We start from the raw sequence: 20,781 nt of genomic DNA on the forward strand, positions 1-20,781 counted from the left end.
TTGCCTCACCTCGCCTGACTATGGTATTGGGACATGTTGGGTACACAGCTCGGGTGTGAGTCTGTTTTCTCCCAGAGCGGGCTGTCCTTGTGAAAGTGTTGGTGCAGGAAAAGGGGGCGAGGGAGTTGTTTCTAAATATCCCTCAAGTAGGATGGGGTAATGGTGTTAAAGAGAAGAGAGGGATACCATATCTCACATCCAGTGTCCCACTCCCCAAGGACCCCTCACCCAGGTGATCCTCCCGCACTGGTCCACACCCAGGGTCTGGATACAAAGGCGATGGCCGTGCCCTGAGAGGGAGGGAGAGATCCATATATTTATCCGCGGGGACCAGCTGGTTAGACACTTCTGGTTTCTCACTGTACTTCCTACCTTACTGATTTTAAGGAAACAGATTGGCACCCTAGGAATGGTGTCGTAGGGTGTTGGTGAGGAAGGTGGGTTAAGGTAAGGTGCGCCATGGGGATACCGCGTTCTTCCCAGGTCATCACTAATCCACTGATTTCCTTCTTCATTCTCCATGTCCTCTCGACTGAGGACCTCCAGGAATGCCCTGGCTCTCTCTCCCAGGTTCGAACTTCCCAGGCTTCACCTACTTGGTGAACAGGTCTCTCTAATGCCAGTGCTTCTTTGCTTTTTATGCATCTGAGGTGGGCCCTACCCAGCAGAGGATCTTTGACCTTCTCTTTCCCTGAAGTATTGTTTCTTACTCTGGGGTTCCTACTCTGCACAGTATTCTCTATTTGCCATGATGGATTGATTAGCACTACTTCTCCACTCTTCTTAGTGGATTTGTGTCTGGTTCTAAAATTAGAGGTTGTGCTACAATAGCAAACTGTGGTCTGGTCAGGTTGTGTCTTTTGAGGCAGTGGTGGTTTGTGGGGTAGGGAGTTCCTTAACGGAGCAGGAGTCCTTGTCCCCAAAAGGGGTGTGTCTCCCTGTGAGGTCCCACTGACCGCCATCCCTAGGGGGCAATGTTGCATAGCGGGCGGACCTTACTAGCCTCACAGGGAAGGGCTCCCTACTGGAGAGAAGTGACGAGATCCCATGAATCGTAAAACTAGACACGCATACACTAGGGTTTGCTTAATATGGTTTTAATTAGGGATTAATGTCCCTGTGGAGGGGCAAAATAATAGAATGGGTTTGGATAAAGGTGTCTTTCAAAGTCCCACAGGCTTCCCTACACCAAAGTAAAAGGGTAGTAATGCTCATTGTAAAATTCCACGTGGTTATTCTAACCATAAAGGCGATTGTTCCAGTAGCTCTGCAATCTTCGAAGTGTCCCACTTAAAGTCCTTGCACTCTTGTCTGACCCTCAATTTAAGCCTTGGTAAAGACTTGTTGGCAGTTCCGAAGCTACCCTTCTGCTTTTTCAGGTTCGCTGGGAGACCCGTTGCTATGAAGGGTTGGTCGCCACTTGGGTCCTACAGGGTGGTCCATGACTCAGGCCCTCCATTAGTCCTTGCTTGGGTGGAATGGCTGTCGCAGGTCCAGGCTGGGGGAGGTCACTGGCTCAATAGAGTGCAGCGGGCGGTGGGTACCAGGCCCAACTCAAGGATTCCTTTCATACCTAACTGCGCCTTAGCAAGTGTTTTCCGGTTATCATGCCGCAGGCTCGTACCTCTCCCACCGTGGGTTCAACCCCATCTCATCAGGGTCTTACCCACAACTCAACCTTGACCGACTGTCACCTCTGTTATTAAACTGTCTTTTTACTATACCTCTTGTCAATCACCCTCCTGATCTTCACTAACCACCTTCTCTGTGGTTCTGCTTGCTTAACTTCACCTACTTCTACCTCTTGATATTCCCTTACCTTCACCACCTTCCTCCTGCTTCTTATTCCCCTCTTCCATCAACCTTCCAACCACCTTCCTAGTTTTTTCACCCTCATCCAACACCACTCGTAGCTCCTCCTTCAACTCACCCACATCCTCTCACAACCTTCCACCTTCCTCCTTACCTTTAATAACTCTCTCCAACAACTCTCCAGCTGACTCCAATTTTAGCCACCTCCCCCACCTACTCTCCACCAGCCTCCCTCTTGAACTCCCCCAGGGATATAGAACCCAGCTCAATCGGGATGTCGTATCCAGCTCATTCACTGCCTTCTCCCTCTAAAATCTCACCAACTCCCCTACACACTCTACTCCTCCAGTCTCTGCCTCCTTTCTCCACTTCAGTCTCTCCTCTCTCAAAACACTAGCCAGTCAACTCTTCTCCAAATGAGCTGGGCTTTGGCTGTTTGTCAGTGTTATAGGCACGCCCATGTCAACGTCCCCTTTCGATCCTCGAAAGACAAGATGCAATACTCTGCAATTACCAGTAGATGTCGCACTATATGCACAGCATGTGAATTTAAGCAGATACAATCATCAGAAATACTATTGTGGTAAGTAATGCATGTCATACCCTCCCATGGGATGTGTGTCCAAGTGATGGGTTGCCGCTGTGGGCTGAGCACTCCACTGGGATTTTCTGAGCCCACTTCCTTCTTGCAAGTCCCATGAGGGTGGTGTGCTTAACAAGCTATAAGAGGGGACAGTAATATTAGGATTCATTAGTGTGACCTATCTCTTTGCAGCTTCCACTCCCTAGCTGTTTCTGTAAAGTTCTCTCATGTGGCTGCTGTCTTTGCTGCTTTCCTGTTGCCCCAATTTAGTGTAATTAATATTGGCTCCTTTAGAGAGGAGGTGGTGCTGGAATTTCTCCTTCTCCCCTTTGTTTTTAAGAAGGGCATGGGTGCTCTTTCTTCCCTAAAAGTGGTAATGGTTTTGGTAACACCCCTGGGCTATCGCCTCTGTGGTTTGAAATGCCCTTGTGTCGATTGGCCCTTCATCACCGGCCCGCCCCTCCAGTTCTCCTGACGGTGTAATGAATGCAGTCCTCCCCTTCCTCCGCCTCTTGAGTAGTCCTTGTTTTGTTTGTCTCCCCTGGTGGTATATTGGCTTCTTAAAGCTCAGCTGGGCATTAACGATTGTGGTCTCTCACTGGGATCCCTAGTTGCCTTATCTGGATCCATATCGGGTTTTAAATTAGATCCAGTGGGTAATTCTAGGAGTGGTAGGGTTCTCTACCATTCTTTCCCCTTCTGACCTGGCTATTTTGGAATGGGGCTTTCCCATGGGGAGCGGTGACTGTCCGAGTGGTCCCCTGCTATGAGGAAAGGGTGTGGTGGTGATGACCCAGAGGGCTTTAGGTTAACTCTGCTATGCACCACTGAATGGCATCAGTAGACTTTGCCACACCCTCTATCGTTACAGAGGCAGGGGAGATGTTGCTTAGCTGTGTGCGGTGTAGAGCGAAGTTCTTAGCCCAGCTCCCCATCCATTCTCCTTTGACAAAAATATTGTCACCTTGAGCACAGAAATGTATCATCCTGTGCCTCAGTTGCACTGTATGGTAGAATCGGTAACACCTATGTTCTTCTAACAAGGGAAAAAACACAATAGGTTTTTACATTACATTGGCACACAGCGCAACAGCTTGAAAAATAGTTACCTCCACTTTTGGTTATTCTGTGCGTGGTAGTAAAAGTAGGGTTACCATGTAGAAATGTGGGCAGAAGCATTATATTCTTTTTCGGCATGGTGGCAATAATTGGAGGACCCTAAACCTAGCTGTTTTGTTTTGCCTGCTTTGCTGGTTTAATTACATTCTTTAAGGCTTGGCATGTTCCCTCATGTAGTGTGCTGTCAAACTGATCTTCTGATTTTGTCATGTCTTGGGCATGTTGCTTCTTCAGTGAATAATCAGTTATGTTGTCTCACTTTGGTTGCAGGATGGAGACGTTCCCAGCTGTTGCCGAGAAGGTCCTGAAGGAATTTCATGCCCTGATCCAGCACAGCCCGTCACCCATCGGATGTATCCGTATGCTGCAGCTCATGGCCATCAACATGTTTGCTGTGCACAGCTCCCAGCTGAAAGGTAAGTCTCCTAATGAGAGGCCTGTGGTACCTCTGGATAATTTCTTTTTTTTTGCCTGACTATTCACATATTACTTGGGATAGTCTGCAGAAGGACTGCTGTTAACCGGGCTTTTTCTATTTCTGACTTTAGACAACCTGGTGTGTTTTATAATTCTTGTGGGAATTACTCGATATCTGGAGATAAATGGTGCCCGATAGTGAGACTGTTATCTTGTTTCTTGCATAGTTTTGTGGGACCATCTGTGAGGTATTAATCCATAACAGAGGGTTTTCACTATTTGTGATATTTGTATTTCCTTGGGAGAGTGACCCCTGGTATCTGGTTGGCTTTGTAGTGCAGTGTTAATGGAATGTTATGAGACATGAGGCTAGCTGGCATTTTATGCTGAGTAGGACTGCTTAGTATCTGGGCGGTTTCTAGGCAATGAGGAGGAATTTTAACAGCTTGGTTTACTGGACCGAAGGGGATAGCCTTTTGTTTACTGGGTGTGGCGTTTAAAGTTCTAGACACTCACTATCTCGGATCTTCCAACTCTCTTCCCATTAGGTTAAATTTATGTGAGAAAGGCTATTCGTCGATCAATGGGTTATTACGGTCTATCAGTGCGTGAGAGACTCATTATCTGTAGAGTTGCTTCGTGCATCTGAGAGATGGCTGCTCTCTATTGGATTTCATGCACCAGATATAGAGATATTTGCTCTACGTGGGGGTTTATTGTGCCTAGAAAATTCAAGGATATCTTTGCTACTGGTTTCAGGCCCCGCTTAACTCCACTTGGAGTTTCGGTTTCAGATTGTTGTCCTAATATTGTCCTAGGATTGAGACCTTCAATGCCCTGCACCTTCTTAGCAGCTCGGTGTACAGACTCTCCTTTCATGACAGTGTTCGGAATGAATGTTTGGTAATATCTTGGGATTTTAATTATGACCTTCAAAGGCAAATAATAAAGACAACCTTTCTTGTGGCAGTTGTGAAATATGTTTGCATGTACTTTCTATGTAAAAGCAAAGAATCTGAAAATATGTATTCACTTGGTGAGCCAGGCAGGAAAGACCATTGTCCTTCTGATGTTGGCGGGTGCTGTTCTTTTGGTAGACTTGCAATTCTAACATTAACTTCTTTGGTTTTCTTTTCATATTCTAATTGGTCTCTTGACTTTTTTATTTGTATTAATCCTCTTTACATGGCTTCTCCTGACTTCTCTTTTTATCTCCCTTGGCGAACATCTCCTGAATCTTTTGTCTTATCTTCCTTCCCCTGACTCTACTTTTCCTCATTCGAGCTTCTGCCAACTTCTATACATTCCTTTCTTCCTCTGCCCTCTCTCACCTTCCATTGACATTCCTTCCTTCCCTCCACTCCCATGACTGCCCTTTATTATTGTTGCTTCATTTCCTGCCTTCCCAGATTCTCATGTCTGCCCTCCTTCCTCAGCATTGACTGTCTTATCTTTTCTGATCTCATTAACTCCCTGACCTTCTTCACTCAGCTTCCTGCTTCTTTATTTTCCCTCTCATAAATTGCCCGTCCTCATTTCTTTCTCCCCTAGCACGCCCTTCTTTCGACTCCCAGCCCTTATCTTTTACCAGCCTTCCTCTTTCTCCTCTATTCTTCTACCTTTCCCCTGCTTTCCGTTGGCTCTCCCTTCTTTTTATATTGCCTGCCTTCTATTCTCATGCTTTCCTTCTCTTCGTTTGAATCTTTCCTTTTTGTAAATTCCTCCTTCACCTGACTCCCCTCCCTTCTGACAAGTATTTCCTCTTGCCCCCATCTCATCTTACAGATTGTTTTCTGTGCGTTCCACTGCCATCTTCACTCTACTTACATATTTCCCTGCCTTCCAGTTCCTTCTCCTCTCCTCTCCTTTCCTTATATGCCTTCCCTCCGATTGCCTTTTCACAACTCTCTCACACTCTACTTGTCTTCCTTCCCACTGACCCCTCCTCTTGCTCCTTTCCCTGCCTTCCTTTAAATCTCCTTCTCTACCTTCACGCCGCCTTTTTTATACTTGTGTTCTGCCATTCTTCGTCCCTCATTCCCCTTCTTCCTCTCCTCTACGTCGGTTTGATCTCTCCGCCCCTGCCTCTCATATCACTAATCCCCACACAGTTACATATTTAATGCTGCACAGAGCTCTGTTGTATTGGGAATGAAGAGGTGTAAACACACCGTGAAGTTGACTACTTCTGGTCTTTTCCATGGGGATTATTTCATCTTGCAATGTCCGATGCATTGTTTGAGTGGCACGCAGCTGTGGTGACTTTTGAGCCTTGGCTGAAGTCAATAAGTGTAAGACTTGAGGTTGGTTGGTAAGCTTAAGAGATTTAGGGTGATTCAAGGGTGCTTCTCAAACTACTTGGTGCCCCAGAATACCCAACTCCTTATCGAAAATCACCATACAAGCAAGATGACGTGATACACCTTATGGTAAACAAATTGAACGTTCATTTGGTACTCTGCAGAAGATGAATAGGCAGGCTTACAATACTACACAACAAATATAAGTAAACAGAAAATTAAGCAGGTCGAAGTAGATTGCAATACAAATAGAACCTTTTATTCCAAATAAATATTGTTTTACTTTAGCAAAAGTACATATAACAAATGACATTGGGGTCGACTAGATGTCATCTTTCTTGTCACGATTAGGTAGTCTGCTCCATACCCTCAAAAAGCAGAATAGGGTATAAGCAGTAGTGGGGCTGTGGTGTCTTGTCCCTCCTGTATGTCCGACTGAGCGATGTCACTTTGAGAATGTTGAGAGTGCTGGGAATGTTTGGATGTGAAAGGGGTTCCACACCCAGGCAGTTGGAGATGTGACCCTGGATGGTGCGAGCCAGTGGGCTCCTGCTCTGTACCCTCTTACCCTGATATGTACCTGTCAGGTTCCTAACCTCATCCTGAACCTGAATAAAGGAACCCCTTGAGAACTTACCTGCTGCCTCCAGGGGTGTCACTGAGTTAGAAATAGGCCCCAAATAAGAGACCAGGCAGCCCACGGAACAACCAAGAAGCTTTGGAACCCCATCCCACCAGGAGGCGGAAATTGCGAGTAAACCAACAAGGGCAAACTGAGGGAGGCAAGACACCACAATCAGTGGAACAGCGGAAGCGGAAATACACCCTCCTCTAACAAATCATACAAAAAACTCTCCCTTCTGCTTACACATCTAACACCCTGCACTAAACGCAACCATACCACTACATCATCGCAAACCGCACGTCACGACATTACAACCACAAACAAATCACACAGTCTTGTACAGCACCACACGACGGCTACCCTCCGAATATCAGCAAACAGTGTCTCCGAAACTGTAGCTGCCAACAGCACAGCACATCACAGCTCTCTTGCTCCTTTCCTGCTCAATCCCACTAACCTTGCCACCCTCCCTCCTTGCATTACAGATTCACCTGAGTGCCAAGAAACCAGGCAGGTGGCAACAGTGCGCAGCATAAGCATTTTAACATTAGCATTTCGTCAAGGAAGTAGATCTCCCTATCTAATAGATCCTCTTCCTGGTCTTGTTGGGAAACACGGAATGGCGTGCAATTGTAGATACGTGTGCAGCCATTGCCACAGCTTCTTTGGGCCAAAGTTAATTGCTGAGCTTTCTGAGGCAGGGCAGGTTTCCCCCTCGTTTAAAAAAAAAACTGCTATTTAAAAACCACTGAATCTGGATTCAGAGGTGTTGCCCGATTAACATACCCCAAGTGTTAGTTAACTCTTCAGAGAAAGTTGGCAGTTGTTCTGGTATATGGCATAGCAGAACATTATGGCCAATGGTTGGTCGGCTTTTAGAACTTGCTGCATTAGAGACAACTGCTTCTGTGCTTGAAGATGCTCAACACATCTTGTGGAATGGAGGTGCCTCTCTGTTGTTGCGCCAAGTGCTGTTTACAAGATCAACAACGCCGCTTTGCTGAATACCTTGCAAAAACCAATGGACCTCAGTCATGGGAGGACCTAGTAAAGGCTTGCCTTCTTCCTGGACAAATTTTGCAGCAGTTTGGAATATCCCAGATCTTAATATGCAGTTTGCCACCCCAATTAACCAGTATGTGGAACAAAAACTGCCAGGTTGTCAGGTTGTTATATTGTAATCTAAAACATTTAATTCAGAGTAATGTGTGGCTGGAAGACCATTTTTGAAAATGAATTTATTTCAGGTCAAATAAACACTGTAAACGGCCAGTTGACTCTAGTGGCTTAAAAATCTGACCACTGACTTGGTAGTGTCCAGTCTGGCTATATCTGCTGAAGACTAGGTTTTACCATTAAATAACACAGAACCTTTGACGATTCCACATCATGTGACTCGGGTTGTCAGAGCCTCCGATTTCCGTCTGATCGCATCATCCCTTATCATTGTTAACCAAACAAGTGAACAATCAAGGGAGGTGGGTGACGAGTTAAATTACTTATTTATGGAAATTAAACCCTTACAACATAAGGACTTAATAAAATAATTCCAGTGCGAGGGTATTATTTAATTGTGATTGAAGTTCCCTTGTTTGGTTATACAAGCATACTAGAAGGACTGCAGCTGTCAGAAGGTGTGTGGGTGCAAGTCTTTTTTTCATGGCCATGAGAACACGGGGAACAAGTTGCTTGTAATGCAAGTCGTGCGTGTTCTCATTGTTTGGTGGTGGTGGTGGCAGGTGAGAGCAGACTTACCACACACTAGATTCAGGGTTTCAAAGCCTCGATTCTATTCCAATGATGTAAGCGTTTCATAGAAAATCGTTTTCATCTTGCAGCGTGGATAGTTGGTGTGGCATTCTGCCTTCACTAGATATCGATACATTAATGTTGTTAAATAGTAGAGGAGCCGTTGTTGTCTACAACCTAGTTTGCTTTTTTTTCCCACTTGATTGATGATGTTGGTTTTGTTCGCATTTAACACCAATGGTAAAACATTTTTGTGTTTTACAGCCGCAGCCACTCGATAATGAACAAGACGGGTTCGGAAACACAGTGGCATGATTAATTGGAATTATTATTATACTAGTGAGCGATTTTTGGCAATAAATCGGATGATGATTGGATTTTTTTTTTTTATTGAGTGAGATGAGCCGCCTTGCCTCTGATGCCATTAATAATCATCTTATTAATGCTTCCATTTGTGGTCTGGCACTAGTTGTGCCACGTCTAGATCATGAGTCCAGACTTTGTGAGTTGCCCAAATCTTATCGCACCTTTGAGGCTACTTTTGTGTAATGCAACCAGGTTGGTCATGGGCATCAGAAGGCTTGCCAATCTCACTCAAGAACTGTCTTTACCATCTTCCCTGTGGAGGCCTATGCATGCTCACGTGCAGTTAACCATTGCCAGTTCATCTAGGGGCACCTGAGCACCTGGCCCAGAGGTTCTGCTGCCAGGTGTGGGTCTAGCAGATCAATGGAGCAAGGAGATACTGCACGGGGGGGGGGGTAGATTAATTGTTTTAAAGCGAAGACAGCAGCCTGCTCTTTTTCAGGAAGTGTAGTAAACAGTCAGTCATTAGTGTAATTCCTACATTTCAGCTATGTAAGCAGCATTTAAAATGTGACGATCCCAATTTCTTTTGGGGTCAGGGAACTGTGATTAATGTAGTTGACTGCGTTTTGAACTTTTCATTGTACGCTCGCAAAAAGATTATATGAATTTTCTGTTTTATGATATTGCAACCTTTTGCATCTGTTTTACCACTCATATGTAACCTTCGTTTTTATAAATCACTTGGGTATGCTAATAGGTCACACCTTATACAACTAGGAAACAAAGTAAAAGTTAAATAAAATAACAAAGGTGGGAAAAGAAACGACAGGTGAGAAAATAGTGACCTTGGATGAGTTGGGTACATAGGTTGGTTTGTTTGTGTGTCTGTGAGAGTTGGGTACATAGGTTGGTTTGTTTGTGTGTCTGTGAGAGTTGGGTACGTGTGTGTGTGTGTGTGTGTGTGTGTGTGTGTGTGTGTCAGACACTGTCTGTCTCCACAAAGGGCCACTTTTCGAGATGTGATGGGCATACGTTCATTGGACAGGAGGGCTTTTCTAGCCACCCTGATGAACTCTAAGCGTGTTATGGACCAGAGTGATATTTGGTGGGGCAGAGGGCGCAGGGTGCTTGGCTGCCTTTTAGACTGACCTTCCTTGGCCACTCTTGTGTTTTTGGGTGCGGGTCTGGGGGCTTTGCACGAGGCGCACAGATTATTTCTGGGAACACGCGCCTTCCTGTTTCCCAGCACATCTGATCTCATCGCGCTCGGCCCCTGCTCAGCACTTTGCAATCTGCTGCTTTGCAGTCGGTTGGCAGGAGAGGGGTCTGTCTCATCGTCGTTTTCTCGGGGGTGGGGAATAGTGGCGAGGACAGGGTAAAGGCCAGTGCTGAGCCCTCCACTCCAGCACATGTGCATCAGATTTTTCTTAAGAAAGGAAGTGATAAATCAGCGTAGCGGAGATGCTGCCCTCTTAGGAATTGGCAGACTACCACAGCACATGTTGGTGAGAAGCCAGGCTAGCTTCAGCAGCTTGGTGCAATAAACAACGTGGAGGCTTTGTGGCTTTTTCAGCCAGTTGAAGTCGCCGTCATGGGGTGCTGCTACCTTGGGGTTCTTCAGGCGGGGAGCACTTTCTTTTTTGGGGTTCTTCACTTACAGATGGTCTGCATCTAGGAGCTGCTGTCATTTCGAGAGTGATGTTTCACAGCAGATATGTGGGGCCTACCATCTCGACTTTCTCTACTTATGAGATGTTTCTTTAGTGATATTCACTTGGTATTTAGTCTCCAAAAGTCTCTCTTGCTGTCTTTATCCCCTCCACCAAACCCCATAGCAGTTCTTGTTTCACTGTGCCCCACACTGTGCCTGGGCTATTCCAAACTGAGCACTTGAAATAGGCGTTTGGATTGCTCCTAATTGTCACTAGCTGGATAGGGTATTGTGGGAGCACGGTGAGAGCAAATGAACCCTCTAGCCGCTCCCATTTTTTTCTTCCACTGAATTCCTCCCACATGTCACGCCTGCTCTGGGGTGAAGGATTAGTTCAGTACAGAAATAGAGCTTTCGGGCACCCCATCGAATTGAAGAAAAGACAACGAATTGGGCCAAGGAATGATAATTGGCGGTGTGACGAATCTCGAGAGGTTGTCACTTCTCCCTGAGGGTGAGCTCCTTACCATGAGGCCAGGGTGGTGAGGCCACTACCTGACAGTCCCCTTGGGGGTGGTACTCGGTTGTAGGATCTCATAGGAAGAGAGCTCCCCTCGGGGATAGGGAAGAACTTCTTGGAAGAACGCTGTATACCCCCCCTCCACCATGCCCTATACACCCCTTCAGTTCTTAGACCTCCACTTCCAATACCAACTCTTATAGTGAGAGTAGACCCATGTAATTCTGTAACCTGAGTGAGATTGACATAGTCAAAGGTACTAGGACGAAAGAGATACTTGAGAGCCCTAAGGGTTTGCCTGGCCCAACTACTGGGACGAGGTGGCTTGTAGGAGGTATAAGGACTGACATGACATTTACAGGTGTTATTGTTGCACCAGGGTGGAGCCGGCACAATAAAAGGAAAACGGAAGGACTACTTGTTTTCAGCCCACAACAAACCTATGAGTTTCAAATCTCGTCCAGAGACGAACCAGGCGCAGCAGCGGATGTTGGCAAGTGGCCGTTGAGGTCCAGAGGAGGTTGAGCAACAAACAACCTCCCTACCAGTGCTGATGAACTGTGCGGTGGCGCGGCCATGACCAGGTGGACTGGACGGTCTGGTGACAGCATCAAGACTGCGAAGCAGAGTGCAGACCCATGCATCTGATAGACTGAGGGAGTAGGAACACTGGTGCTGCCATCAAGATTCCCGATCCCAGGAAGAACCAGAGTGTGACTCGATCCCAGTGGGAGGTACGGGTCATTTCAGGAGGCCCATTAGGGACACCAGGCAGGCAACGAGAGGGTATTGCATCAGAAGAAAGCTTCCTCGGCCCAGTGGCCGAACAAAAAACACTGACCACCAAAGAGGGGTCTGAGACCAAACCAAGAAGCGAGGCATCTTCCTTGAAGCAGTACTTGGCAAGGGAGTAAGCCAAGTGGGACGAACAGAAGGGTGAGAAAGTAGAGTCTTGGACCAGGTATCTTCTTCATGGTCATACTTGACAGGGTATCCCTACAAAATATCCCCACCAAAAATATTGCACTACATAAGGCTGTTTTTCCCCAGCACATTTTAAAATAATGCAGGGGTTGCTGGGGTGTCCCCCGCAGGGTCCATGGGTTTATACCGCCGCAAAAATATGGCGATATTTTTGTATCGTGATATTTTGGCGTGGATATTAACACATGGAACCCTTGACAGGAGAGTGAACCAGGTGGGCTAAACCGAAGGGAGCAAGAAGCCATAGTCTGGGTCAAGAAATCAGGAAATAGCACAAGTCCTCTTCCTTGTCGCAGTACTTGGTAAAGAGAGATACCAAGTGAGTCCAATCATAGAAGTGGAGAAGCCAGGTTTTTGAAGCTCCATGATGCATAGACCCGGGGACTGGAGTCATTCCCCTTGGTGATGTGGGATTGCACGAACTCTGAAGCCAAGATACCAGGAGAAAGGGAGTTAATCCATCTGGTTGTGTTGAACTGTTAAACCAAGATACTAGGAGATGGGAGTCATCCTCCTGGTAACCAAAGTTGTTGAGATGTTTTGATACAGACTGTTAGTAGATAGGCAGTATATCTGCCAAGGAGAGCTGCTTGAACTTTGCCTTTTGTGTTTTGACCTGGGGAAGGGAGCCATTCCCCTAAGAAGAAGCCAATACTTTGAAACAAACTTATACCCCCAGTCCAGAAGAAGGGAGTCGTTCTTCTGGACCAAGAAGGTCTACTTTATCTTTAGTTTAGTGTTAAATGTAAGGGGCAGAAGTAGGGTTTTGACACAGGACGGTGGACTATTGATTTACACAGACATTCTGACAGAACCATTAGTCTTTTAGTTGAGGCAGGGAAATCCCTCTTAGAGTAAGGGAAAGTTAGTTTTTCTCTTTATTTTCTTAAACAGTAAAAGTCTACAGCAACCTCTATGCCACCCATGTGTCAGTCTACTCCTTCTGCACCCTTACAGCGTGGAAACCCAAGTTCATTTACACAGTAGAGGTAATTTGGTTGTGGGAAAGATAGGATTGGCAGAGCAACAGAGCGCCCTCTGATATTGGACTATAATGAGTGAGTGCAGGGATTGAGCAAGCCGAGAGATTCAACTTTCTGGGAAGATGATGTTTTTTTTTTTCTTCTTTTTAAAAATTATTATTGTATTATTTTCTGGGAGGTGTTACCATTGGCCTTTGTGTTGCCTTTTCTGAGAAACGATTATGGTTGTTTCTATGAACAATGCAGGTAACACTCCTTTCTCTGTGTGGTTTTATTCAACTGCATTTAAGCCTAAAATGTAAGCAAGACTCCTCTTAAGACTGGAAAGATGGGTACACAACACCTGGGCATTCCAGATACTCCACTGGCTCCCAGGCAGACTCCGAATCCTGATCGAGACTGTGAACTGGAAACAGTGCCTTCCAGGGCAGATGCCCTTGAAACTCCACGAAGAATGTAATCCATACCTTCCCATTCACCATGCTTAGGTTCAGCAATGTGGTCCTCTTGGCAGGCCCACATTTCCTCTGGAAATGCCCCGCAGGGTCCTTCATTTCAGACTTGGCAGCCACCCCATGGATCTCCATTCCTAGGTGACTCTGCACCTTGGAAAACTCCATTACGTTCAGGAAGTCCCTTTCAAACCTGGCACAGATGTGCATGCTCCGCAGGCTGGATACCACGGCAAGTGCACTGGCCCAGCTTGGACTAATCATCACGCAGACTGTTTTACTATCGGTTCAAGCCTCCTTCACTTGCCCTACCCATCGGACAAAGTATGTGAAATCCTCTCTTCTTCTATAATGTCACTCAGGAGCGGCCTTAGAACCTGCAGTGGACCGGGCAGCAAATCGAACATGTGACACCACCCCCACGTGCCCCTAGTCATGCGACAGGGGGCGCCACATTTTTCAATATGCACGGCAGGCGCCCTATTGTTATTAGATGCGATCCACTGCCAAGAGCAGAGTGCATTTAATTTCAATAGGGTGCTCGCCAATTCTCCCACCACGCCAGCTCCGGGGAGACCTTCAAAGACTCCCCCGAGTTTGCATGGTGGGGGGCTAATGGCAGGGTGCGCCCTGGGCGGCTGCTTGGCCCGCCCTGCCCCAAGGCCGGCTCAGATGCCACTGCTGAGCCCACCCTTCTGACTGGAGTTTGTGTGCCCTCCAATCACATCCTCTGCCCCCCCCCCCCACACACACACACACACACACACACACACACACACAATGGACATGGCACATCAAGACCTCTGCAGCAGCGTACACACCTGGGAAAGGAAGCTGGAAGATTCCCGGGCCAGCACCCATCCCCACTGTCTACATAGTAACAGAAGCAAGGACAGTCAGTCCACACTAAGCTACTAACCATTTCCTCTTTCCTCCTTTCCTTATATTCATGGACATGCACACTGCAGCCTAAGTGCATCACCATCTCACTAACCCCAGCAGAGCCTTGGAGATCACTATATGCGACTCTGCAACACTCACCGATACTAATAACTCTGTTGGTATTATGCTCGTTAATCACACAGGTTATATGACACTTGCTTTCTCCAATCTGCATATACAGATATCCCCGCTAGGAACCGCTAGAAACATTCCACCGCAGAGGAATCTGGGCACTTTCGATCTGTCCCCTCCAACATCTAAAGATTCTCACCTTTTCATCTCACCAACCTTGCCCCCCCCCCCTTCCAGAATAGAAAGGCCGCTTTGCATTACATTATGGATGGTGGGGGGTGGCTTGTCCCTGAACGTGTTGAAACACTAGATAGTGCGTGGGGCCTTTGCCCACGGGCATGTTTAAAGCGTTTTATTGGGAAATGTGAAGTGTAGAGAAGCCCGTTAGTGCTCGCCTGGCCAGGGCAGAAGGCTTCTGATGTGTGTTCTTGCCCCTTGTCCTCTCTGTCTCGCCTGCCAAAGAGTGGCTGCGCTTTCTGAAACCGGAGTCTAGAGCTGCAGCTCCGTGGATAGTTTGAATTTGATACTTCGAAGCCGGCGTGACTCGCACCATGTAATCCGCAGTGTGCGTGTAATCTGCGGCGTGTGCCCGCGTGTCTGGAAAGGGAGCCGCAGGGTAGGGTTTCACTCCTTGGCGGCAGCTGCCGCTGGCTAAATCACACAGCTTCTGGGGCGCGATGCCAGAGCGACGCTTCCTCACCAGCCAGTCTGGCAACTGCAGGCTCTGGCATTCGGGCAGCACTGCCCAGCAGTGCCACGTTTAGCCTGTCCCACAGCTGGTGCTTGCTCTTCGGCTATGCCTGCTCGCCACACGCATGCCGCCAATTGTCATTTCCTTCATTTGGCGACCAAGCCCGCTGTACTAAAGCTCGGTAATTAAAGCAGTGCTTGTGGCCGGGCATCGCAGATTTAAAACAAAATAGATGAACGCCAGCGCCCCTGACAGCCCATCTGTGCCCAATTTGCCTGCATCCCGTCCCATCATTCTCCTGGCTCCTACTTTTCGCAATGATCTGTTTTTATAATTCCTGGAATGGGACACATCACTGGCACACGTGCGTTTCTCTTTGCTGCACCATTTGGTTCCATTTCTTGTAAGTCACTGGATGTTCTTGGCAGGACACTGCTGGGATACCGCCCCCTGAACCCCCGTTTGCCCTGCTCATGACATCCCGCTGTGGTCGAGGGCATCCAATCAACAGCCTGGCCTGCATTGATAGAGATTGGCTTCAGGAGGCCCTGGGGGCTGTGCCAGGCCCTCAGCAAGAGGTCTAGGAAACTTGGACGCGTCGGAGGGGGGATTTGAAGATGATATTCGTTCTCCAACTAAAGGAGGCGTAAGGCCCGCTGGCATAGGCCGTGCCAGGCAGTACATGGGTATATGTTGCTGTAGAGAAGCTCACTGCTTTCTTCCCCAGACATGTTTGCTTTGCTGAAATAGAACAGCACCAAAATGTAATCTTACAAGAAGTGTTAGAACAGCAGAGGGGGGCACAAGACACTGCACTAAGTCTGGTGCTTACGAATTCAACTGTAGACACACTTTTCTTTCCAATGCCACCCACCTGTCCCCCTATATAGCAATGCATATGGCCGGGTGTCGTACTTTCTTGGCAGGCCAATACTACAATAACGCAGTTCGAGCATCTCTTGATAATTGGGGGGTGGGGGGGGGCGGCTTGAGGAGCAGGATTCTGCTTTCTCTTGATAGGTGCCTTGCTGTGCAGAAGCACAAGCTCTTTACTTTTGATTAGTGAGGTGTTTTGGGCAGGATACGTGTCTTTTATATGTGGTGTGCTGTTCTAAAAAGAAATAAAAAATACCTCTCTCCTGATAGTGTATTTGGGATTCTGTCCTGCAGGGCAGTCGGAGGGCGAAAGGAGAAGTGTCTCACAACCAGTTGACCTTCGTGTATGTGCTACCTCGTTTTCCTTAAATTGGCTGAATAAGGAATTTAGCTGCTGCACTCTCAAATGCTTGACGGACACCGAGTCTTGGCATGTCCTCAGAAGCCCAGAGAGGTCCTAGGCAGATAGGGTCACATGAGACAGCGTGCCACCTGCAGTGCAATAATATCACTTGGGCAGCAGCGGCGCATGATGCAAGATCTTCATATCTCGGGGTGGGGTGGTTATACAACGATAGCCCCTTCGCCACCTTTGGACCACACCTCAAACTGAAAAGTAATGAACCTCATGGGAAATCCGAGGCTTACGCAAGGCCAAGACGCCCTCCCCAAAGCTTACAATCGTATTTGACAGATTGCCCCCTCACATAACTCTCTGTATAGTTAAGTGGCACAACATTGATGTGGACTTCATCGAAAATGTGGCCATTGGAACTGGATTCATTGACTCCATCCAAATTGCTGAAATGGGTGGCAACCCTAGACTAGATCTGGTATGCATGGATCTGAAACAGGGTATCCACCAGCAGGAGGCTGACCTGCACAAGCGGCTAGAACTCAGTGGGAAAACAAATCTCCATTGCCAGAGTTTAGACCTGAAAAACCAACTTGACAATCTTAGAGACAAGGGAAAGCCTGCACTTCTTCTCCTCAGCCGATCGGCTGCCTTTGATTTAGTGGATCATAGTATATTATGTCACCATCTCACAGCAGCGGCCAACATCTCCCAAAAATCCACCACCTGGGTGACCTCCTTCCTGTGGTGTTTGTCCCTCAAGGCTCCCAAGTCTTCCCCACCCTGTACAACATTTTCACCAAACCCTTCTTCGACCTCCTGGACTCCATCAGCATCTCTTACACAAAATATGCTGATGACGCCCAGTTCCTCCTTCTCTTGTCTGGCGACTATGACAATGGCTTCCTCACTACCAATAAAATCTACTCGACAATGCTGGCCTGGATGGCCACAAACCACCTATGTCTCAATGAGGACAAGACAGAGAGCCTACTGGAGAGCCTACTGGTAGGGTCATCAGCAATACTCAAGCAGCTTAACCCTCAATTCACATCGTTCACTATTGATGATATTCTGATCCTGGTCTTTACCTCTGTGAAAACACTTGGGTTCTATCTGGATGCTACCCTTTCCCTCACGCGACAAATGAACTCCATCGCCTCATCTGCCTACACAACCAAGCTGATTAATGCAGCCAGACAATTCCTCACTCAATCCAGCTGCCTCACCATTGCTTGAGCAGTTATAGGAGCCACACTAGACTATTGTAATGTCCTCTTTGCAGGTACTTAGCAACAAAGCATCAACAAAAAATGCAGATAATCCAAAACAATGCCCTACGCTCTGCACTCAACATCTCCAAAAGAGAACACATCTCGGCATCCAGAAGGGAGGCCCACTGGCTACCCATTCGTGAAAGGATAATTATCAAAACGCTCTCTATCACTCACAAATGCCTCTGATACCACGCCAGTATACCTTGTACAAAAAATGGTAAGAGCCAAAACCATCAGACCAGCTAGGTCAATGCATGCACGTCACCTCGCAATACCTAAATTCAATCGAGTCAAAGGAGAAGTCTCCAGCTTCCTATTGCTAGCAGCCAAGCATTTGAACGGCCACCCACATGGCCTACGAGCAGAGGAATCATATTGGGCTTTCCGAAAAGCCCTATAAACTCTGCTATTCACCTAAACCCAGGACAGGACAAGCCATGCTCCCAGCACACCTCAGCTAGCAACACTGTTTAGTCTCTTAAGATGTATGTAATGTTTCTTTTTTTACCTTGTGAATCCACATTGTGCGAAAAACGTACTGAAACAGCACCTTGAGCCCCTGTGCTTAGGCACTTTACACATTAAAAATAAAATGAATAAATTAATTGAGTTGTGTGAATATATAGCAGGATGTAAAGATGAACATTGAAGGCATGATGCAAGCTATTAAAAGGCATTGGGCCTCATTACGACCCTGGCGGAGTGGGTTTACGCCAGCGTTATTCGCGGCGGACCCGTCCGCCCTACTACGAGATTCCGTAGCGCCATGGAGCGTTTTCCGCCTGGTTTTTCCGGGCGGAGAAATCCATGGCGCTACGGGACCTTGTCGTTAATTACGCCACCGTATTTTGAGGTGGCGTAATTAACGCCTTCCCCACTCCCATTATACCCTATGGGGCAAAAATAGGAATGGGGAAGGGTAAAATGGGGGATGGGGATTTACCGCCCCGCCAAGGTCGGAATGGGGCGGAAAATCCGCCAACCCCCATGGCGCTATCGGCAGCTTTCCGCCGTGCTCCAAGGTGCATTTTGCACCGCGATTTCCGCCAGGGTCGTAATGAGGGCCATTATGTGTAAATGAAAGTGTAACATTTAAAATCACCCGTTTCTGTTCAGAACAGTCAGTGACCTTCCTGCCCATCTTCTATCTATCTAAAAGCCATGGCAGTGACCAAGAAGAAATTGATGGTGGGTTGGGGCCAGCAACTGCCCTTCGTGCGTTGACCTTTACAACATACTTGGATTTAATAATTAAATTCGTGGTCTATCTACCCGAGCTAATGATATTTGACAGACAACAGAATGTGCTTTATGAGTCGGGTGTGGAGTTGACTGCATCAGAAGATAAGCAGACCCAGGGACCGGCAATGGACTTTGCTAGAATGTTAATGGATTTACACCAGGCCAAAACCAATGAAGGAGGGACCAAGCCTGATTTGCACATGGTCTTTCCCCTTCTGTAATTGCTTGGCAGACTGAAAAACAGTTGTCTGGATGGTTGCCCAGAGCTGTGCCAGTGGTTATGATTGATTCAAAACCTTCCAGCAATCACCTTTTGCCAAAACCAATAAAGGAAGCAAATGGCCAGATCACACATTCATTTGAAAGAAAATAATTTTATTGTGAAATTGAAGGTACAATATGTATATCATTTTTTTGCCATAGGGTTAGAGGATCATACTTGGTTAATTTTCTCAGGAACCATTAGACACACAGAGCTTGTATCGGAAGCGGCTGACTGTGGAAATTGGATCCTTTCAGTGCGGCTTCACACACGTGTGCGCTCATACGGCCATTCCTCTAACACCTCTAATTCGCTTGTAGGAACACAACTGCAAAGCGAGCAATGCTAGTTGTTTTCTCCATTCCATCTGCACCCAGATTAATCTCCAGGAGTCACTGATGCAGCCTGGGCACATCTCGCACGGGTCCTTGCTGGCAGGGGTTGCCAGTCATTGCGAGAGCGGTTCTGGAGAAAGTGAGCGATAGTGGGTTTCTTGTTTTATTTTGTCAGAGAGCAGTCGCAGGAAAAAGCAGGCTGCTCCAGAGCTCTGAGCTCAGAGTGGCCAATGAGTACATCCCACAAGCGTAGTGCCCTCTGAGCAAGAAAAGTGGTGTGGTGCTCTGGGGGTGAGTCCTGTTGGTCCTGTTGGTCAGGGTACAGCTGTCAGGGTACAGCAAGCACATCCCCACATTGTATTCTATCAGTGTATTCTATCTGTGCTTTTTTGTGCCGAGGATTGCAAGTACTGACTCTGAATGTACTCTATATCGAACCCAACTTGGAGGAGGAGGAGGAGGTGTCCAAGCCTGTGAACCTTGCTAACGCACAAATAGGTGAGAGTTCAGGCCCCTGTGAACATATTGGAGCCCAAAAGGCTCCATTCTGTCAGTGACTGTGGGCAAAAAGCCTTTGAACTGATTGTGGTGAAATAAAAACCACAAGGAAAGCTGATTATCTATTTACCATCAGCATTATATACACGTTCAAGTGCAGGGCAAGAGTGTGTTTCCGTGTGTTCCCTAGGGTGCACAGGATCACCACCGGTGCAGAAACTAGCCCCTGTAAAAACCTACAGGTCTTGTAAAGGTCACAGGACTACAGACACCGACAACCGGTCAACAGCAACATCACTGTGCCAAGCGCACCCTCGTTTTTCCAGCTCCCTTATTCTCTAACATTTTGTTGGCAAGTTATTATTATTAAGAGGCTACTTTATAGCTCAGCTTTCACTCTTACTACTCCATTTGCCCATTTGTACCAGAAGTGGTGCTGTCGGTGTCGGTACTGGACCCCCTTGCTGCTGCCTTTCCATTCCATTTGCTGCAAAGAGAAAGAAATTGGCTTTCTCCACGGGCAATTTCTTTTTTTTTCAAGGTCCTGTCTGGTAAGGAGTCTCTTTTAAGGGAAAGGAGGAGGAGCCTGTGCTGACCTAACCCGACCAAACACTGAAAAGCTCCCACTACCGTATCAGCGGAGCAGAAGTGGTGCGCAAGTGGTGTTGCTAGGGACGCTGGTGACTGACAGCGATACTCCACACCCGGCTTATCTTTCCATTAAGAG

At 47.2% G+C, this 20,781-nt stretch overlaps 1 protein-coding gene across 2 annotated transcripts in view; it reads left to right on the forward strand.

The window, feature by feature from the left end:
* The window catches only part of SMG6 (SMG6 nonsense mediated mRNA decay factor), a 1,575,243-nt gene that overhangs the window by 512,498 nt on the left and 1,041,964 nt on the right, over positions 1–20,781 (forward strand). For both annotated transcript variants that reach the window (XM_069615353.1, XM_069615354.1), the window contains one exon: positions 3,785–3,930. In XM_069615353.1, coding sequence (XP_069471454.1) covers positions 3,785–3,930 — 146 coding nt within the window. The remainder of the gene's footprint in view (positions 1–3,784; positions 3,931–20,781) is intronic.

Source organism: Ambystoma mexicanum, chromosome 9, assembly GCF_040938575.1.
Source record: "Ambystoma mexicanum isolate Mex_15411 chromosome 9, UKY_AmexF1_1, whole genome shotgun sequence".
In the NCBI taxonomy this organism is placed as follows: domain Eukaryota; kingdom Metazoa; phylum Chordata; class Amphibia; order Caudata; family Ambystomatidae; genus Ambystoma; species Ambystoma mexicanum.